Raw genomic sequence first — 17,319 nt, 5'->3', positions numbered from 1 at the left:
GCAATTCTTGGCTGTTATAATACTGTTGGAATGGTAAAGAGACGTCTGCAATACATTTACTGCAGTGTCTTTACTGAAATGGTTAATGACTTAATGACAAAATTATCAGACCATGAAGTGCAAGAAGAGACCAGCAGCAAAGCTGGAGGATAATACAACTGCAAGTTTTGAGCAAGTAGCTTGATTGATATTAAATTTGTTGTATTTAGAAATAGAGTTAGTGACCAAAAAAAGAGCCCAAGTCCACTATTTATTAGGTTTTTGTTCCCTGCTGAAATCTTTATGCTGATAACAAAACTGGTGACACTTTCTTTATTCCACCCCATCTTATACTTTGTGGTTTTTAGAATTAATAGAGAAATACCAGTCATTCCTTCATTTATTCACAGAGAGTTTCACAGATTTGAGCAAGAATGTCTGTGTAGAGTTACAAAAACAGGTACTACAACGCCAAGTCAGATCCAACCAACTAGGATCATTTTGTGCACTCTGGAATTATCTTATGTTTATGGGTATTGGTGGAATAAGTAGCATGTGCACATCCATCACATTGGTGCAGGTTAGGCCAGGTATGAGTAAGCGTTGCCCAGCAGAAAGACGAGAAAAAAAAGTGTTTGAATCGTTGTTGGTTAGGAAGTTGTCAATGTCCAGCCCCTGTGCTTGTGCCTCTTCATATAACCCCCCATCAGTGATGGCTCCTGCTGCCTCAGTGGGTCCATCCTGACCATCAGTTCCACCACTCAGGAAGACAGGACCATTAGGTGGGAGCTCCAGGCCTCTCAGCTCCAGTCCCACTCGCAGAGCCAGCTCCTGGTTTCGACCACCTCGACCCGTGCCTGTCAGCTGTACTGTGGGTTCACCTCCAGCTAACAAGCACGTGGCGCCCCATCCCTCTGTACGACCTTCATCCAGAACCTGCATGGTACGGCAGAGGTCCCAGCTTTCCACACCTACTTCGGGCCCAAGCCTCAGCATCTCTGCAGCGATCTCTGGAGGAGGTTCCACTTGAGAACAGGCAAAGCGCGCCAGGAGGCCGTAAAGTCTGGAGACTGACCTCACATCGCCACACACTCCTAGTGCCAGCACAACAGGGCGGAAACCTAGCTCTCGAGCACGACGACCTGCACACTTGAGGGCAAGGCCGTTGGAACCAATCACAGCATTGAGAACATGTCCTGATGGATTAGATTCATCCTTACTCTCCCGGGTACAAGGTTTCCCAAGAACATCCTTTACTGAGGCTGGTATAGAGTTCAATAGCTTGTAACTTTCAAGGACTGACAAAACTTCTTCGGGCCACACCTCACTCCGCACTGTGGGACCGCTGGCTATCAAGTCCAAAGGGTCCCCAATTACATCAGACAATATCAGTGCAATGACCTGTGAAGAAGTGATTCAAGGAGTGATATTTAGAGTATAAAGCCGGAATGAGTTCTGTGCTTAGATAAAAGCTTTAAAGAAAAGTACATTACCTGGGCAGGGTGAGCACACTGCGCGAGTCTTCCACCCTTTAAGAAAGACAAGGCTCGTCGCACAATGTTCAGCTCTTGAATGGTGGCTCCAGCAGCTGCAAGTCTGCGAGTAACATCCAGTTTCTCTTGCAGCAAGACTGGTGGGATCGGCGCAGGCAATAGGGCAGAGCCTCCACCTAGACACAGTTTCACCACCTTGTATTAGACATGTACATTTTCAGGTCTGATTTTGAAGGGAAGAAGCAACAAGAGAAGATTTACTTTTACCTGAAATTAGGACAAGTAGCAGGTCTTTGTCCGTCAGCTCACTGGCTAACTGCTTGATCTTTTCAGCGGCCTCCTGGGCATCAGCGTCAGGCAAGTTGTGTTTCGCTCCCTCCATTACTTTGATGCGACTGTTTTCTTTTAACAACAGATGGCTGTGATGGAAGTGAGAAGTTTTAGTGTGCTGCTTATTTGTTCATGTAGTACTTTCAGTTGTTTACATCCTAAGGCGTTTGCTTACTCTTTCCCATGCTGCTGTAATGTCTGCTGAATCCCATGTGGAACACTTATTATTCCTTTCACTAAGTGATCGCCCACAATCCTCTCTGCTTCTGCAGCCATACCCAGCACAGCTTTTCCGAAGCCCACCAAGTGCAGGTTGTGTCTGAGTGTGAATTTATGACCATCAATAATGATTGAGTCCTCCTTGCGTTCTATACTCTGCCGGACCACAGTGTCTGGCTGCACAGCTTCCACTGCAGCTGCAAACACCCCACGTGCCCGTGAGTCCATTGACATTTTGCATAACATAGGTTTTCTCCTGCCCAAAAGGGCCAGAAAAGGCTGAGGCCGGAACAGGGAGAGAACACGGGCCATGGACAGTTCAGTGGGTCTGAGCAGAAATTGCCTGAAAGATAACATACAGACATAGTTTAGAGAGACAGTTGCCACAAACACATGGACTGCATGATGTAGTGAGTGCTGTTCAAAAATCACATTATATCAAGATGAGGTGCTGGCACAATGTTACCAAAAAGCAGAGTGTACTGAAAAGATGAAAATGTCTGTGAGATTTGCAATAAAGTAACAAACAGCCCATGGCAGCTTTTTCTCATGTTCCTGTAAAACTGAGTTTTCTTAAGACTCGTGAGGCTGCCTACCTGCCGAGGTTGCAAATGGGATATAAAGCCTGTGGATTCCTGTGAAGCCTGTTGTATGCACTCCAGCTCAGCAGTCAGGCAGTGTTGCAAAAATCTGACCAGATACCGACTTGAGTTGTGTACCCTCTGTGTAATGATTGACTTGAATGGACCACAGGACACATCAAGCCACTGACCACCCAGCTGTGTCTCTGAGGCTGTTTGATTATCCTCCCCTCCCCGTACTGGGTGAACACAAAGGAGGAATCAGCGACACCAGAAGTTAGTTCAGTGCTGGTAGATCAGTGGTGAAATTCCGGAGCATAGTATCAGACAGACTTTGGAGCCATTCACGCTGCGGCGTACTTCAAAGGGTACACAACCTACAGCTTGTTTACAATAATGGTGTGCATGCTGCCGAAGAGTCTTGTTTTCTCTGTGAACACACCTGCATTTCAATGCTCCAAACATGTCAATGAGGCGCGGAAGCCTAAGTGTGCGTTGTACTCTCATGAGAAGAAATGCCACATTGCTAAGTGAGTTATATTTGACATAAAGCTTCAGCCATCAGCCAAAAGGACTTGACAGACATTTGGTACCATCTACTGCCACATATGTCCTCATTTGGAAAAGATTATTTAGCAGATGAAGAATGAAACCTATTTGTAAATTAAGACATCAGCACATGTCCTTCGAAACCAGTGTGGGTGAATGATATAAATTGTTCAACCGTCAGTATTTTTGTCCTACCTTTCAAACTGCGGCGTGAGGCCATTATAGGCAATGTCGCAAATCATTGAGCAGGACTTCTTTAGGACAATACTGGATTTTTAGATAACTTTTGCATTAATGTGAAGCGTGAGTGTGCATTGTGAGGTTGTCTCTTAGATGAGCCAAAACATTCATCTGTTTTATCTATCGACCATTTCTCTGAATTTTCCAGAAAATGAATTAATCACAATATGTATTTATATAGCAATATAAAGTTACAAGAGGAGTTTACCCAGATCATCTACACAAACAGCTATTTATACAACATGTTTGAAACATTTGTTTGAGTAAATGAAACTATCAAAACTATGACATTATTTTTAATTCTATGCGTTTAAGTGGGGACATACATGTGATTTTTCCTCTCACAAAATGTGAGACAATTTAAGGGAAGATCACACCGGACATTAAAACTTTCTTCACAACAAAAGGCGTTAATAACGTGTTACGTTTTTGAAGATGCCACCTGTTCAACATAACACTGAGTGATTAAAATTAAAGACAACAGCTAAACATTCATATCAAGCCTCGAAAAGCATCTCTTGTGTTTCAAATGTTATATGTCAGGGCGAGGAATTGTGTTAGTGTTGAATTGTATGATTATTTTTTCACGTTTGTTCTTTTAACATTCAACTAAAACACTCGGGGCGTTAACTAAAGCAATTAAAGTTGACTCATACCTCAGACGTCGCTTTCCTGGATAGCAAAACTCCTGCTGTTCTTTGATTTTTCACTTCTCCTGCGTCCATGTTGAGTCCTGGTGAAAAACCCAGAAGGTGACAGAAAACAGAACAAACACAAGCTGCTAAATGTGGCAGAAAGTGCTGGACTGGAGAGACAGTTTCAGACCAGAGAGACAGAAATTGTCCAGTCGGGTTCAGGTGACAGTCAGCACTTGTTGTATCCTCAACTTGCCTCTCTGCACTCCCTTTTGTTAATTCACTGTATTAAGGAAAACACATATTCCTCTTGTTTCTACTGTTTTGCTTTAGTACACAGACCATAATTCCCGTTAGGCTGCAACTATCGCGATAACAAGCATATCATGTGATCTCCTATCAGTGCGCGTGCCAGATGATGAATATGCGCGTCACCGACGTGGCGAAGGCGGTGCTTTTCGCTCCCTCCTTTTATTCCCGTGAATCAGAAGTACCACAGGCGGGCTTTCGTCTCTGTTTTTGAACTTAACTTCTTTAAAAAGGACTTGTTAGCACCACTACAGTTCATATACATATATACGAGTTGCCATAAGGGGTATCTGTACGCCGATTTAAAGTAAAACGAGGGCCCGCTTCCCCTCAGACACACAGAGGCCATCATGAAGCTGACGGACAATGTGCTGCGGAGCTTCAGAGTTGCTAAGGTGTTTCGAGAAAACTCAGACAAAATTAATTGTTTTGACTTCAGTTCAAACGGAGAAACGATTATTTCCAGCAGCGACGACGATTCGTTAGTCTTGTACGACTGCCAAGAGGGAAAGTAAGAGCGGTTTTTGTCATTTTTACTCTGTTGTTTTTGACGTTAGCTACTTGCTATGCTAGCTAGCGAGGCCTGCTGCAGTGCGATAATACTGAGCAGCGATTGTATGAGATGTGAAATGTCTGTATGCGCAGGCAGTTTAAAAACACCTCCAACACCAATCCTGCCGGTTTTTTGTGTCTGAAGTAATGTCTTTGTGAGCAGTACATAATCACTTAAGAGTACTGATGTTACAATTGAATCAGGTTTGTTAGAGTTGATTACAAACCTCATATTGGTGAAAACACAGCTGCACTAACTTGCACATGATGGGATTATTCATATTTTTGAATAAGAGGTTAAAAATGTAAATCCAGTATGATGGGTTTAGAGCATTGGATGGACAAAGCAAGCAGGGTGAAGATGACAGTTTGAAATGCAAGCACAGTTTTTATAGACCAAACAATCAATGAATAAGAAAATGTAACCATGAATGAGCCTAAGTGCTCTCTGCAGGCCCGCAGTGATCTGTCAGATTTGATCTGAAAATAACAAATGCTCTTCTTAAAATGTCAGACCTGAAATTACATTTGTCGAACAAAAAGCCAAAGAAACTTAGTGATCAATACTTAAAGATTTAAAGCAAACAGAGGTTATTCTGTGCTGTGTCGTATTTATGAACACGTCTCGATTATTTGTTAGCACAGATTGACATCTTTTATCGATTCACATGCTTATTCACTTTCTTCTTTTCCCTCTCACTTTATCTGATTCATGGCAGACCCAAGAGGACTCTGTACAGTAAGAAGTACGGAGTGGATCTGATCAGGTACACACATGCTGCAAACACTGTGGTCTACAGTTCCAACAAAATCGATGGTATGTTGATGCACAAATACTTGTTGGTAGTTTTTGTTGGCTAATGTAGCGTGAAGAAGTTTCATTTTGTGCTCAAGGTGATAACAGTCTCTTAATTAATTAAAAAAATCAACTGTTTGTGTAATGATAATGAGACGTGTGGTCATGAATTATGAGAAGAGTCATTAATAATGGAAGTACAGGGCCAGACATGTCGAGATGTTTGTCGTGTATTTCACTCCGCTACAGCTGTCGTACACATTCAGACAACTGGATGGCTTCCCTGTAATGCAGGAGAAGGCATCTTGTCTTGATATCATATCTGTCAGCGTTATGGTATGTTTCTCTGGTTGGACTGTTGGGACTCTGGCAAGGGGTTGATGTTCGCAGGATGCCGTACCGCTGTGGACTGCTGCTGGATCACAGAGGAATCGCTGCTCACTTTGGTCTGAGGTAGTTGTTTGTACAGTTTGAGGGTCTGTGATTCTGCCCCATACAGGAGCTAACTGTACAAGTGACTGCCTTGCCCACGGTTGAGTCAACTCGTCAGAGCTGCTCTTAATCAGCTTCATGTTTGGACATCAGTTTGTTTCTTGCTGTTGCTTGTCACATTTGGTCTTTTACGTGGTACTTATGTTATCTGTTGTTTTTGTTGAAGATACCATCCGGTACCTGTCGCTTCATGACAACAAATACATCCGCTACTTTCCTGGTCATAGCAAGAGGTGAGGACTGGATTCAAGCTTGTCTGTCTGTACCGTGATTTCATGTCAAGGGTTGAATTGAAGTTCCTGTGTCCACTTTTTGTTTTTGTTTTTTTAATTTTCCCCTGTTTCCTTTTTTATTGTGACCAGAGTGACATCTCTCTCCATGTCTCCCGTGGACGACACATTTATTTCCGGCTCGTTAGATAAAACTATCAGACTATGGGATCTGCGGTCACCTAATTGCCAGGTGAGTGCCTTATGTGATAATTTGGTGTGAATCCATTGGTGTGGCACTAATATGAAATTTGGGAACCAGGGATAAAACCCATATTGACCTCCTCTTGTCATCTGTAGGGTCTGATGCACCTGCAGGGGAAGCCAGTGTGCTCCTTTGATCCAGAGGGCCTAATTTTCGCTGCTGGAATAAATTCAGAAATGGTTAAACTTTATGATCTGCGGTCATTTGACAAGGTAAGACCTGTTTTTACGTGGGAGTGATGCTTTATTTATTTATCTTGTATTTGAAGTAAATAGCCTTCATTTACTTGGAGCAAAATATTCATGGTCCCCCTTGTCAACAGGGTCCCTTTGCAACCTTCAAGCTTCAGTATGACCGGACATGCGAGTGGACAGGACTCAAGTTTAGCAATGACGGGAAACTCATTCTTCTTTCTACTAATGGTGGAGCCCTTCGCATCTTGGATGCTTTCAAGGGTGCTGTGCTACATTCCTTTGGGGTAAGAGACAACTCAACATCAGGCACAGTGTGTTGAAACATTTCACTTCACACACAACAAATTAAGACAGCGATTGTATTTTATTGAGTTTTCACTCATGTTTAAAAGAATTAATGAGGATCTCAAAACTTAAAACAAACTCACTGTGTTGATGTGCTCAAATGAACTGCTCATGGATGCTGTTGTTCATTTCCTCACAGGGCTACAACAACAGTAAAGGTGTAACACTGGAGGCGTCATTCACTCCAGATTCTCAGTTTGTTATGATTGGTAAGTCAAGATCGTCCTTGTTATTGCCTTCAGTGTTGGAAATGGATTCATGCATTGTTTCATCTGTGGGGCAACACCAACATGTCGACTTCATCAAGTATAACAAGTCCCAAATCGGGTGATTTAGAGTTAGGCTGAAACCATAGACAGACAAATGAATCCTAGCGATGCTGCATCGCAAACATTTGGCATATTTAAACAAAGGGATTCTTTGCTCAGTGGTGCAGTGTAACAGAAGGACAAACAGTCTATGAAATGTCTCACAAACAACATTCTTTGGAAGGCATTATTTCAAAGACTGCAGGACTGAGCCGCCATATGTTCTCATCAAGTGTTCGCTTTCGTTAATCCATATATTTCAGGCTCGGAGGATGGAAAGATCCACGTGTGGAATGCAGAGAGCGGTATGAAAGTGGCATTACTAGACGGGAAGCACACAGGACCAATTACCTGCCTGCAGTTTAACCCCAAGTTCATGACGTTTGCAAGTGCCTGCTCCAACATGGTGAGTGAGGCAGCAGTGTGGATTCAGTTCCTCAGTGATTACCGTTGAAGCTGCAGCAGGTGGTTTAACGTGTTGGCCTCAGTTGTTTTTCAGGGGGGTTTATTACCAGAAACATGTATATGTAGTGTGACGTCACTGAGTATTTCATGGATTTTGTCTTCTTCGTCATCACATTCTTATACTGTTTTGTTATTTTTGACCCATGAGGTCCACAATGACTCAGATCTAACCTAAAACGTAACCTCACCTTTATGAAGTACGCACACTCACATGCAGATTCTGATGTGACTGAACAATTTGAATGCTTCCTCATCTTGCAGGCTTTCTGGCTCCCCACCATCGATGACTGATGACGGCATCAGTTGAAGACCAAAGTGGACATGACCAGCAGGGGTCAGCGCAGCCTGCTCTGTGTCGACTCACAGGAAGTCTGGCCTGATCAATTCAAATTGTAAATAAGTAGTTTGAAGAAATAGATTGTTTGTCTATTCTTTTTTTTATATTTCTATTTAACATTAAATCATTTCTTTGTAAGATATTGGTTCTGTCAGCTTTATTATTGTTGTGTGTGTACATGCATATTGCACAGTCCACTCCAGTGTTGCAAGAAGCTTTTATCCAATTTAACTACAGATTTTATTAAAATAATTTTTTTAAATGAATGAATCCAACCAAACCCACTGATATGCATTTTTATTTCTGAACCAGTTCACTTTGGTATCAGTTCAGAAAGTCAGTTTCACATTTCCTGAAACCCAAAAGTGAACTTTACATAGAATCTTTCCTGTTTGAGTCACATGTTTATAGCACTGTTGAAAGGCAATTATTCTGAGGTACAAATTTTTCTAGGTTATTTATGGGTTTTAGTAGTCGGTGTGATTCATTTACAGTTAAAATATATAATTTAAATCCCAAATACCAGTTGTGTATTTGTGGGTCTGACACTGGGAGGACACTCAGCAGGTGATTTATGACATCAAAAACATCTTACACAATTTGTTGACCATCATTCGTCATGTGTCGAGTAAGTTGTGCAAACTCGCCTTAAGCAATCTGCTCCTTTTGATCAAATTTGCTTGCTTTTTTGCTGTTTTTTCTTTTACCAGCTGTCAGCCCAAATCATTGTGATTTGTAGTTCATAAACAGCAGAGTTTTGGTATTTCAGCGTTTCAGTGGTAAAACAATGCGATTCTCAAAGTATCATCCCACCAAACGCTTGTTTGTGACAATACATGGGAATTGTTCTTGGCTCAGAAGTTGGTTATATGGTTTGCAGGTCACACTCTCTTCCTGCTCTGTAGGCCCTGTTGCGTGGTGGGGGGTTTCACGGGCCAGCACTCAGGGCCGACAGTCAGCCAGTGGGAGCTAAATTTGGGAGAGAGGTGATCAGGTTCCCTCACTGTGTGCACATGATACTGTCCTAGTTACTTGAGCGATGCCCTCTGTCACACCGTCACACTCTCTTAGCGAGTCCAGACACACTCAGCGAGCCTCTTCTTCAGTAGTCAGAAAAGGACTCAGTCACATCATCTGAAGAAAAGGACGTTTTTACAACAGGCTTCTTCACTTGGACGTCAGTGTCTCTTGGCTGGACTGAGTATCTGCTCCTGGCGCTGAGGAACTCCAGTCCTGTTTACTGCTTCTTTGTCTCTCAGCACCTCTGCTAAAGCGCTGGGCAGGAGGAAGAGACTGCTGCCCTGCCATGTTTCTCGCACTGGTGGTGACGCCAGAGCTCAGGGAGTTCCTGGCCAGGGCAAGAGGTGGAGCAGCGCGCCTCATAAAGGTGCGCATCCAAGATGGTGAGTGACCCTGGACAGTGTGCCGTGGAGCAGACATGAACGCGAGGATTTGGCCCTCAGTGGGATGGTATATGAGTTTTGTGTATGAGTGTGTATTAAAGTACTTGATGTTGATTTAGTTTATAGCACGTGGTGGGTGGGTTGCTTTAAATTGAAGTAAAACCATCTTAATCTGTTGGGCAGGTGTCTCATTACAAGTTGATGCTCAGCAAATCATGTGGGAGAAGTTCTTAACGTGAGGGTGCATCCTCGAAGAAGGTTACTCCCAGAGTCTGTGGGATGTGACCCCATAAAATGAAACAATGTCTGCAAACAATGTGACCACCAATCACATGCTGTGGTGTTTGTGTGGACACGAGTTATAAACAGTTCATCCAATGAGAGAAAAGAAAATCCTAAAAAAATAAACCTAGTTTTGTGTCAGAGACAAATAGTCTTCCTTTCTAATCCCTTGGGTGACCTCATATTTATTCATTTATTTTCGGACCCTTTGAGGGTCCTGGTCCCCATGTTAAACCACTGCTTTATCATCTATAGCTAAAACATGGCTGTTGTGGCCTTGGTGGCACAGAAAGCTTTCAAACCATGTCATGAGCTGCAAACTCTTTGCTCTTAAACCACAGACCAATGGGTTCCAGCCTGTGTGTGGGACCCACACGAGAGGTTATGAGACAATCACAGAGGGAGGAAATGCTAAACGACTTAACTGTGCTGCCCACAATTAGGTTTAGTTTCAGGTTTAGCTCAGTCTCTTTTTGCCTTTTTCTTGTAAAATACTTCAGTCTACATCCAGTTTGTGTGTCTCATGTGTTAACATTACATTCAAGTTACAGAGCTAAAGTCTGTTTTTGGGAAAAGTAAATGGCGGCTGACCTTTAAAAAGGTTGTTTCACGACTCTTACTGCTGTTCTTAAAGACTCGTCTAACCTTACAGATGTAATATATCCTGTTTGCTCCACAATACAAAATATCTTTAACCCAAGTGGCCAGAAATGACACATCCTCCAGCTGATTTTGGATGAACAAAGAACAGAACAAACACATGATTTTGTGCAAAAAAAATTAAATATTACAGCATAACACCAGCACACACACAACTTGTTTGGATCAGGAATTAACTTGGAAAAACTGGTTAAACACTAATTTTAATGGCCGCAAATAGAACATTTTTTACAGTTTAATGAGTCTTTAGAGATTCTGGGAATCATTTCTAAACCTTCTGGGTTTTCCAAAAGATCACTGGGTTTCTCCTTTTTTTTTTATTTATCCTTTATTTTTTCCTGAGAAAAGGGATGCTCAGGGCACAGACTGGGGCTTCATCAAAGAATCATCTCCAGTTCTCAGACTGTTTCATCTTGTTTCAGGGCATCACAAGTAGACATGGCCTCATATTAAGGGGTCACAAACAAAAACAAACATTGGTCAACTGCTGCTACAGGCTCTGTCTATGTTCTAGGAAAAGAGGATTGCGTCAGCTGTGCGAGAGCAGAGCAGAGAGTGAGCTGAGCCGTCTGTGAAAAATGGTCAGTGAGCCAATAGGTTTCTAGGTAACAGCTGATGGAGGCGGACTGATATGTTCATGAGGTGTTTATATCTTGTTTGGGTAACTGACCGGCTGTAATCTGATTCGCGACAGACGCATTCTGGGACTTTTGGGGTCTATCTTTGCAGACTGAGGCTTTCATATCAAATATTTGGTCTCATATTTGGAATATTGATGTCAACAGACACGAGCTTGGTGCTACAGAGACAGGAGAGTGTCAGCTGGGTTTCACTTCCTAACGAAAGCGCTGTGATCTTCCCGGGCGTCACTTGGCTATTTTGAGCCACATGTGACTTGACATGGTCGCTCGCTGCTGCCCAGTGACACTCATGTTCGCCCCAATGTCAAAAGAGAAATAAGATCATTCTGGCCGGTGTCATCACCACTGGCATGGTATGCCATTTGATTTCCTACCACCCAACCGGCCCCTGATAGCGTTTGTCTCATGGTTTTATTACTTTATTTTTTTATTACCATACATAACACCTAAAGTGAGTCATTTACATGCTGTTTAATATGAACATGAACTTATAGAGGCTAAGAAAGAATGGCTAATGGAAAGTATGTGCATGCCTTGCTGGAATGTGTTGTGCCTCAGAATAGCATCATGTCAGGAAATCCCCCTGCAACCGACAAGGACATCAGACTTTAGGTGTTATGTGTGTCATTTGTCTATTTCATTGAGCCGCGCTGTTCGGGTTTTGATTGTCAGCTCAGAAATTAACCTGGTAATATTTTTAACCCGGAGGCTGGTCTTTGCCTTCTTTCACCACAGCACACGGAGCAAACACAGAGAGCAAACAGCGAGGCCTCCTGGACTCTCAGCTGAGGCTTTCAGACCGTCTGCAGTGGTCTGCAGTGAGACTGTGTGGAGGGCTGACCGCAGAGCTGCAACAATCAATTAGTAAAATTAGCAAATATCTTGATAATCAAACAAAGACACGTAAAATTTTCTCAGGTTCTCGCTTCTCGAGTTTGCTGCTTTTTCTGTTTTATAACACTTTAAATTAAATATTGTCAACCTGGACTGTTGATTGGACAAAACAAAGACATTTGAAGATGTCAACTCAGGCTTTAGACAAGATTTGCCACTATTATATGACATATTATCGACCTAGCAAATATAAGAAAATATTTGTTGCATAAGTAGAGACCTGATAGTGATCATGTGCAGGCTCAAAAAGAAATTACTGCTTAAAAGTCTCAAAAAATTGCTTAAAATGAGACAAAATCAGCATGACAGGACTAGTTTATCTCACATCTTGAAAGCTATCTATTGTTTTCTGTAGGACTGTTTCTTTGGGAGAAAAGGCCTTTTTATGTTTGCTTTTTTCTTTTATGCTTAACAGACCAAAATATATTGCAATTTCATAAATATGCACATCTGAAGGCACCATTCCATCGTAACATGTTTACAAAAAATAATATGAACATATAATGTACAGTAAGGCCTGAAGAGGTGCATAATAAAACTGTAAGAATTCTCCTACAACCATACTTCCAAAAAAAAGTCTGGACTCTGCGTAAAACATAAATGAAAACAGAATGCAATCATTTGCAGACAAACTGTTTACCAACAACAGTTTAACAAAGTGTTCTGAGCCCGTGCGGTCATATCCCTCATCGTCGTGTGGTTTCACAGTGGTGAACCTCGCTCCATTCTTGCTTGTGAACGGTTTTTGTTGCTCCTGTCCCAACTTGTTTGAAACGTGTTGCTGCACGAAACTCAGAATAAACATGTATTTACAAAAATCAATGAGGTTGATGAGGTCAGTCATTCAATATATTGTCTCTGTGCTGTTCTCAGTTGAGTATATGCCAAAAGGATTAGCAAATGATCCCATTCTGTTTTATTTTTGTTTTACACAGCGTCCTCATGTTTTTGGAATCATGGTTATACTCATAAATCATTACCGCTCATGACTGGTAACGATAGTATCATCTAGCTTGTACTGTATGTGTTAACGTGGTCTGCAAAGGGCATGCTCCATATAGGGGGTAAAGGTATGTGATGAGTACTGGTCTGATTTTCAGAGCAGCTGGTGCTGGGGGCCTACAGAGAGCCAGAAAAGAGCTGGGACCAGGATTATGATCACTTCCTGCTTCCTCTCCTCGACGACCAGGAGCCCTGCTACATCCTGTACCGCCTCGATTCCCAGAATGCACAGGGCTACGAGTGGATCTTCATATCGTGGTCTCCTGACCAGTCTCCAGTATGTTCTAACACACATTTGTCATTCTGCACCATAAACTGAAGCTTGATGTAGACGGGTGAAAGTCTCAGATTTACAGTATTCTACCAATTTAATATTGCATTAGTAATCATTATAATCCAAAAGTCACACATCACAGCACCAAAAATGCTGGATCCTACATTTCCCATAATGCACCTTAATAGCATCTTTCATGCAACCCTACCTGCCTGGTTAGTGCCCAGGTCTTTCAAACCCCACTCCCCAGTTTGTAACACAGGCTTTCAAATACTCGTAGGCTTGAGCACAATCTGAGATAACTCTAATGACATCATCAGGGTTCGGATGATGTCATCAGGGTAATGGGTAAAATTGATGGAGCGCCATTCCTAGTTAGTCTCTCTGACAGTAACATTTACACTAACAGAACATATATTTTCCCTTCTGATGGTTGCAGGTGAAGCAAAAGATGCTGTATGCTGCCACCCGTGCCACAGTGAAGAAAGAGTTTGGCGGAGGCCACGTGAAATATGAGATATTTGGCACAGCTGAGGTCAGAAATGTTTCAATTCATTTTGATTTAATGTGACAGATTTTGCTTTGATGACGTGTTTTCTAGGTATTTGTCCTGTGCTGTCTGTAAATGGCCTCTTGTTTTGCTTGCAACACTAGGAGGACATCTGTTTGCTGGGCTACCAGCGTCATGTGTCATCCTGCTCGGGTCCTGCCCCGCTCACATTAGCCGAGCAGGAGCTCCAGAGGATCAAAATCACCGAGGTGAGAGGTCAACATCCCTTCAGCAGTGTTGTCATCACTGCATGTGCAAAGGTCTGCTTGTGTCATTAATATAACTGCCTGTGTTTGAAATCTAACCTTTTGTTGCTGTGATTGCCTTTTCAGGGCTGGGTTAAACAGGTATGTTGATACATATTCACTGTATATTTAATATGGATCGAGATATGAGGTGGATCAGGAGTGACACTGAGAGAATTTAAATCTACTGGGTGAAATAAGTGCTAATTTTTAAAAGTACGTTTTGGATGATCTTTTAGAGGCTTGAAAGGATTGGTATGTTTGCTTGCTGCCCCCTGCAGGTGAAGACAGAGATCAGTGTGGAGAGTAAGCACCAGACACTTCAGGGCCTCGCTTTCCCGCTGCAGGAGACGGCCAAAAGAGCCCTGCAGCAACTGGCCCAAAAACGCATCAACTACATCCAACTGGTGAGTCTCAGGAGTTATAAGAGCGAGGTTATTGCATTGTTCCAGTCTCAAGCTTTTGGCTTCTCTCAAAAACCATCACCAGGAGCAGCAGGAGTGTGGATATGTTAAGACTCCTGAGATTTTACTTTGACAGAACTGAACATTCTGTACACTGTGCATTACTGTTGTGCTTCAGAGGTTGGATGTGGAGAGGGAGACAATCGAGCTGGTCCACTCCAACCCGACAGATACTCGCGATTTGCCTCGCAGAGTTCCCAAAGACACTCCCAGATACCACTTCTTCCTGTACAAACACTCCCACGAAGGAGACTACCTGGAATCTGTTGGTAAGTCACTGGGGCCCGTGCTCTGATAATCCTCCTCTTTTCACATCTGTACACGCATGCATTGCACAATGAGGTGCACATCTGGACTGCAGACACTGAGAGACACTGTGAGAGAGCAATCGTGCATCCTCTGTCATTTATATCAATGGTTCACAACCATTTTGGCCAGAGACCTGTTAAAATTAAGCCACACCACATTTATTTTGGGACCTCTTGTTGTTTTAAACCGCTGATCCGCATCAACATGCAATGTTTACTTTACGATTCCAATAAATTTTATTCTTCTCTTTCGGTCTCTAGTGTTCATATACTCCATGCCAGGATACAGCTGTAGCATTAAGGAGCGGATGTTGTATTCCAGCTGCAAGAGTCGACTACTGGAGGAGGTGGAGAAAGACTACCATTTGGAAATTGCTAAAAAGGTAACACATGGATAGAGGGACAGAAAGTGACATAATGTGGTTTCACACAGGACTGTAGTACTGAGAACACTGAGGTCAAGTTCATTATGTTTAGTTCATGCATTGTGGATATTTTGGAGGTGGATTTCACTGTTTTTACATTAAATGTGTTTCAATTTGACTGTTTTTAGATGTACAAAAAGCAGTAAATAAAGGGAAATCAGTGTTTCTCCAGGAGAACTGTATCCTTAGTGTGGAGAAGCTTTGACACAACATTCAGATCGTTGTGTTGGAAGACAGAATCTTGTAGAGAAAACATAACTGAACTGTTCATTGAAAAAACATAGAAGGGTGTATTCGGGGATTTTAGACTCGTGACCTCGACGTTTCTAAAATAGTGGTTACAGTTCAAAACTTATGCAACTTGTGCAAACCAGGCCGATTAATGGGTTGCATGCCTATTTTTATTTTCTGAACCCATGTGCAGTTGGAGATCGATAATGGAGATGAGCTGACAGAGGAGTTTCTGTATGACGAGGTCCATCCCAAGCAGCATGCCCACAAACAGGCCTTCGCTAAGCCCCGCGGCCCGGCAGGGAAAAGGGGACACAAGCGCCTCATTAAGGGGCCAGGAGGGGCTATACAGGACAGCTAGAGGCGGATACATTTTCTCCTATAGTCGAGTCTGCAGTTCCAGTCCTCCCCATTTGCCCCGACCCACTAACACCTCGTCAGGCTCAGAGGAATGGGCACAGTAATGGATTTCCTCTGCTGTTTGTCTACTGAAACAATTGTGCTATATAACAAAAATGTTTTTGATGAAAATATGCTGATAAGTTATCTTTGGTTTGTCTCCCCCAAAGACCCACAGACAAATGTGACAATTGAAATATATCTGTCATATCTATGAAAACAGAACAGGTATAACAGAAAATCCTCCATGTTTATTGATGATTTCCTCCATTAAATAAAGAGTCTGGAGGCTGAAACCCAGACAGATGACCTTGTTATTGTGAAGCTAATCTGTCTGGTTATTTATATTTATAAAAATACATCTGCAGTTGACAGTATAATAGACTTGAATTGTAAATGCATTGTCAAATGTTTCAGTCCTCATGTCTAGCCTCCAATATGGGTTTTGTATCAACAATGTTTGTAAGAAATAAACAATATGAAAGAAAATTCTAAATAAAATCTTGTTTATACTGTGGTATTAGACCTTGCTACAGATTTGTGTATTTTTATTCACATGCAATGTTGAATGGATGGAAATTGCTGTCACCATCTGTAAAGATTCTACATGGTTAGGATGGACATGGAACAATTAAACCTCTGTTCTTAGTTGCAAGATTACTTTCATGACTGTTAATAGCTCTTTTAATGCATAACCACTGGCCATTTTTGAGGTTATCTCAGCTGTGAGACCAGTCAGATGCAAATATTGAACATGTCTTCCTTTCATAATCCTCCTCAGCTGCATTTTCCATGTGCCTCTGCAGAATACACAGCCTGCAATGAGCTCAACCACAGAGTCAAAGTCACTTTTTCAATGACGCTAATGATATGCAGTAGAGGGACTCTGTCTTAGTCGGTTAGACAACCAATTGGTCATAATTAAGGGTCTTAGTTGATTAAGAAACTTTAAGCTGATTAGTTGCTTTTTATTGAGAATGATATTACTGGAACAGGACTACAGCCATGTTAGTGGGCTATGTGAGGCTGCACAGCAGTGATTTGAGCTACTGCAAATACTAATGTTAGCATGCTGAACATACTCATAATGACAATGCTAGCATGCTGATGTTTAGATGGTCAAACAGGCGTATATACTATGTTAACAATCTTTAACGTATTTGCATGCTAATGTTTGTTAAATAGCACTAAACACAAAGGGCATGCAGATGAGACCAATGGGAATGCTCTTAGCTTTGCTAGT

The 17,319-nt window shown here is 42.2% G+C and overlaps 3 protein-coding genes across 3 annotated transcripts; 2 read left to right on the top strand and 1 right to left on the bottom strand.

Annotated features, from left to right (window-relative positions):
* Nucleotides 1-237: 237 nt before the first annotated feature.
* On the bottom strand, nt 238-4,409 carry glyctk (glycerate kinase). Its single transcript, XM_076760475.1, has 5 exons — nt 4,048-4,409; nt 1,978-2,364; nt 1,740-1,891; nt 1,473-1,648; nt 238-1,380 (listed from the first exon to the last, which is right to left on the bottom strand). The coding sequence occupies exons 2-5, from the start codon at nt 2,331-2,333 to the stop codon at nt 496-498; spliced, it is 1,569 nt and encodes a 522-aa protein (XP_076616590.1). The 5' UTR covers nt 2,334-2,364; nt 4,048-4,409; the 3' UTR covers nt 238-495.
* Nucleotides 4,410-4,459: 50 nt separating this feature from the next.
* wdr82 (WD repeat domain 82) lies at nt 4,460-8,570 on the top strand. Its single transcript, XM_076760464.1, has 9 exons — nt 4,460-4,846; nt 5,607-5,704; nt 6,342-6,408; nt 6,538-6,637; nt 6,745-6,861; nt 6,972-7,127; nt 7,328-7,397; nt 7,760-7,902; nt 8,223-8,570. The coding sequence occupies exons 1-9, from the start codon at nt 4,686-4,688 to the stop codon at nt 8,250-8,252; spliced, it is 942 nt and encodes a 313-aa protein (XP_076616579.1). The 5' UTR covers nt 4,460-4,685; the 3' UTR covers nt 8,253-8,570.
* Nucleotides 8,571-9,235: 665 nt separating this feature from the next.
* On the top strand, nt 9,236-16,341 carry twf2 (twinfilin actin binding protein 2). The gene is made up of 8 exons (XM_076760452.1): nt 9,236-9,701; nt 13,279-13,457; nt 13,894-13,989; nt 14,109-14,213; nt 14,531-14,656; nt 14,832-14,982; nt 15,283-15,404; nt 15,871-16,341. The coding sequence occupies exons 1-8, from the start codon at nt 9,605-9,607 to the stop codon at nt 16,036-16,038; spliced, it is 1,044 nt and encodes a 347-aa protein (XP_076616567.1). The 5' UTR covers nt 9,236-9,604; the 3' UTR covers nt 16,039-16,341.
* Nucleotides 16,342-17,319: the final 978 nt, after the last annotated feature.

The sequence above is a fragment of the Chaetodon auriga genome, chromosome 2 (assembly GCF_051107435.1).
Source record: "Chaetodon auriga isolate fChaAug3 chromosome 2, fChaAug3.hap1, whole genome shotgun sequence".
Taxonomy (NCBI): domain Eukaryota; kingdom Metazoa; phylum Chordata; class Actinopteri; order Chaetodontiformes; family Chaetodontidae; genus Chaetodon; species Chaetodon auriga.
This window is presented reverse-complemented; position numbering and strand designations above follow the sequence as displayed.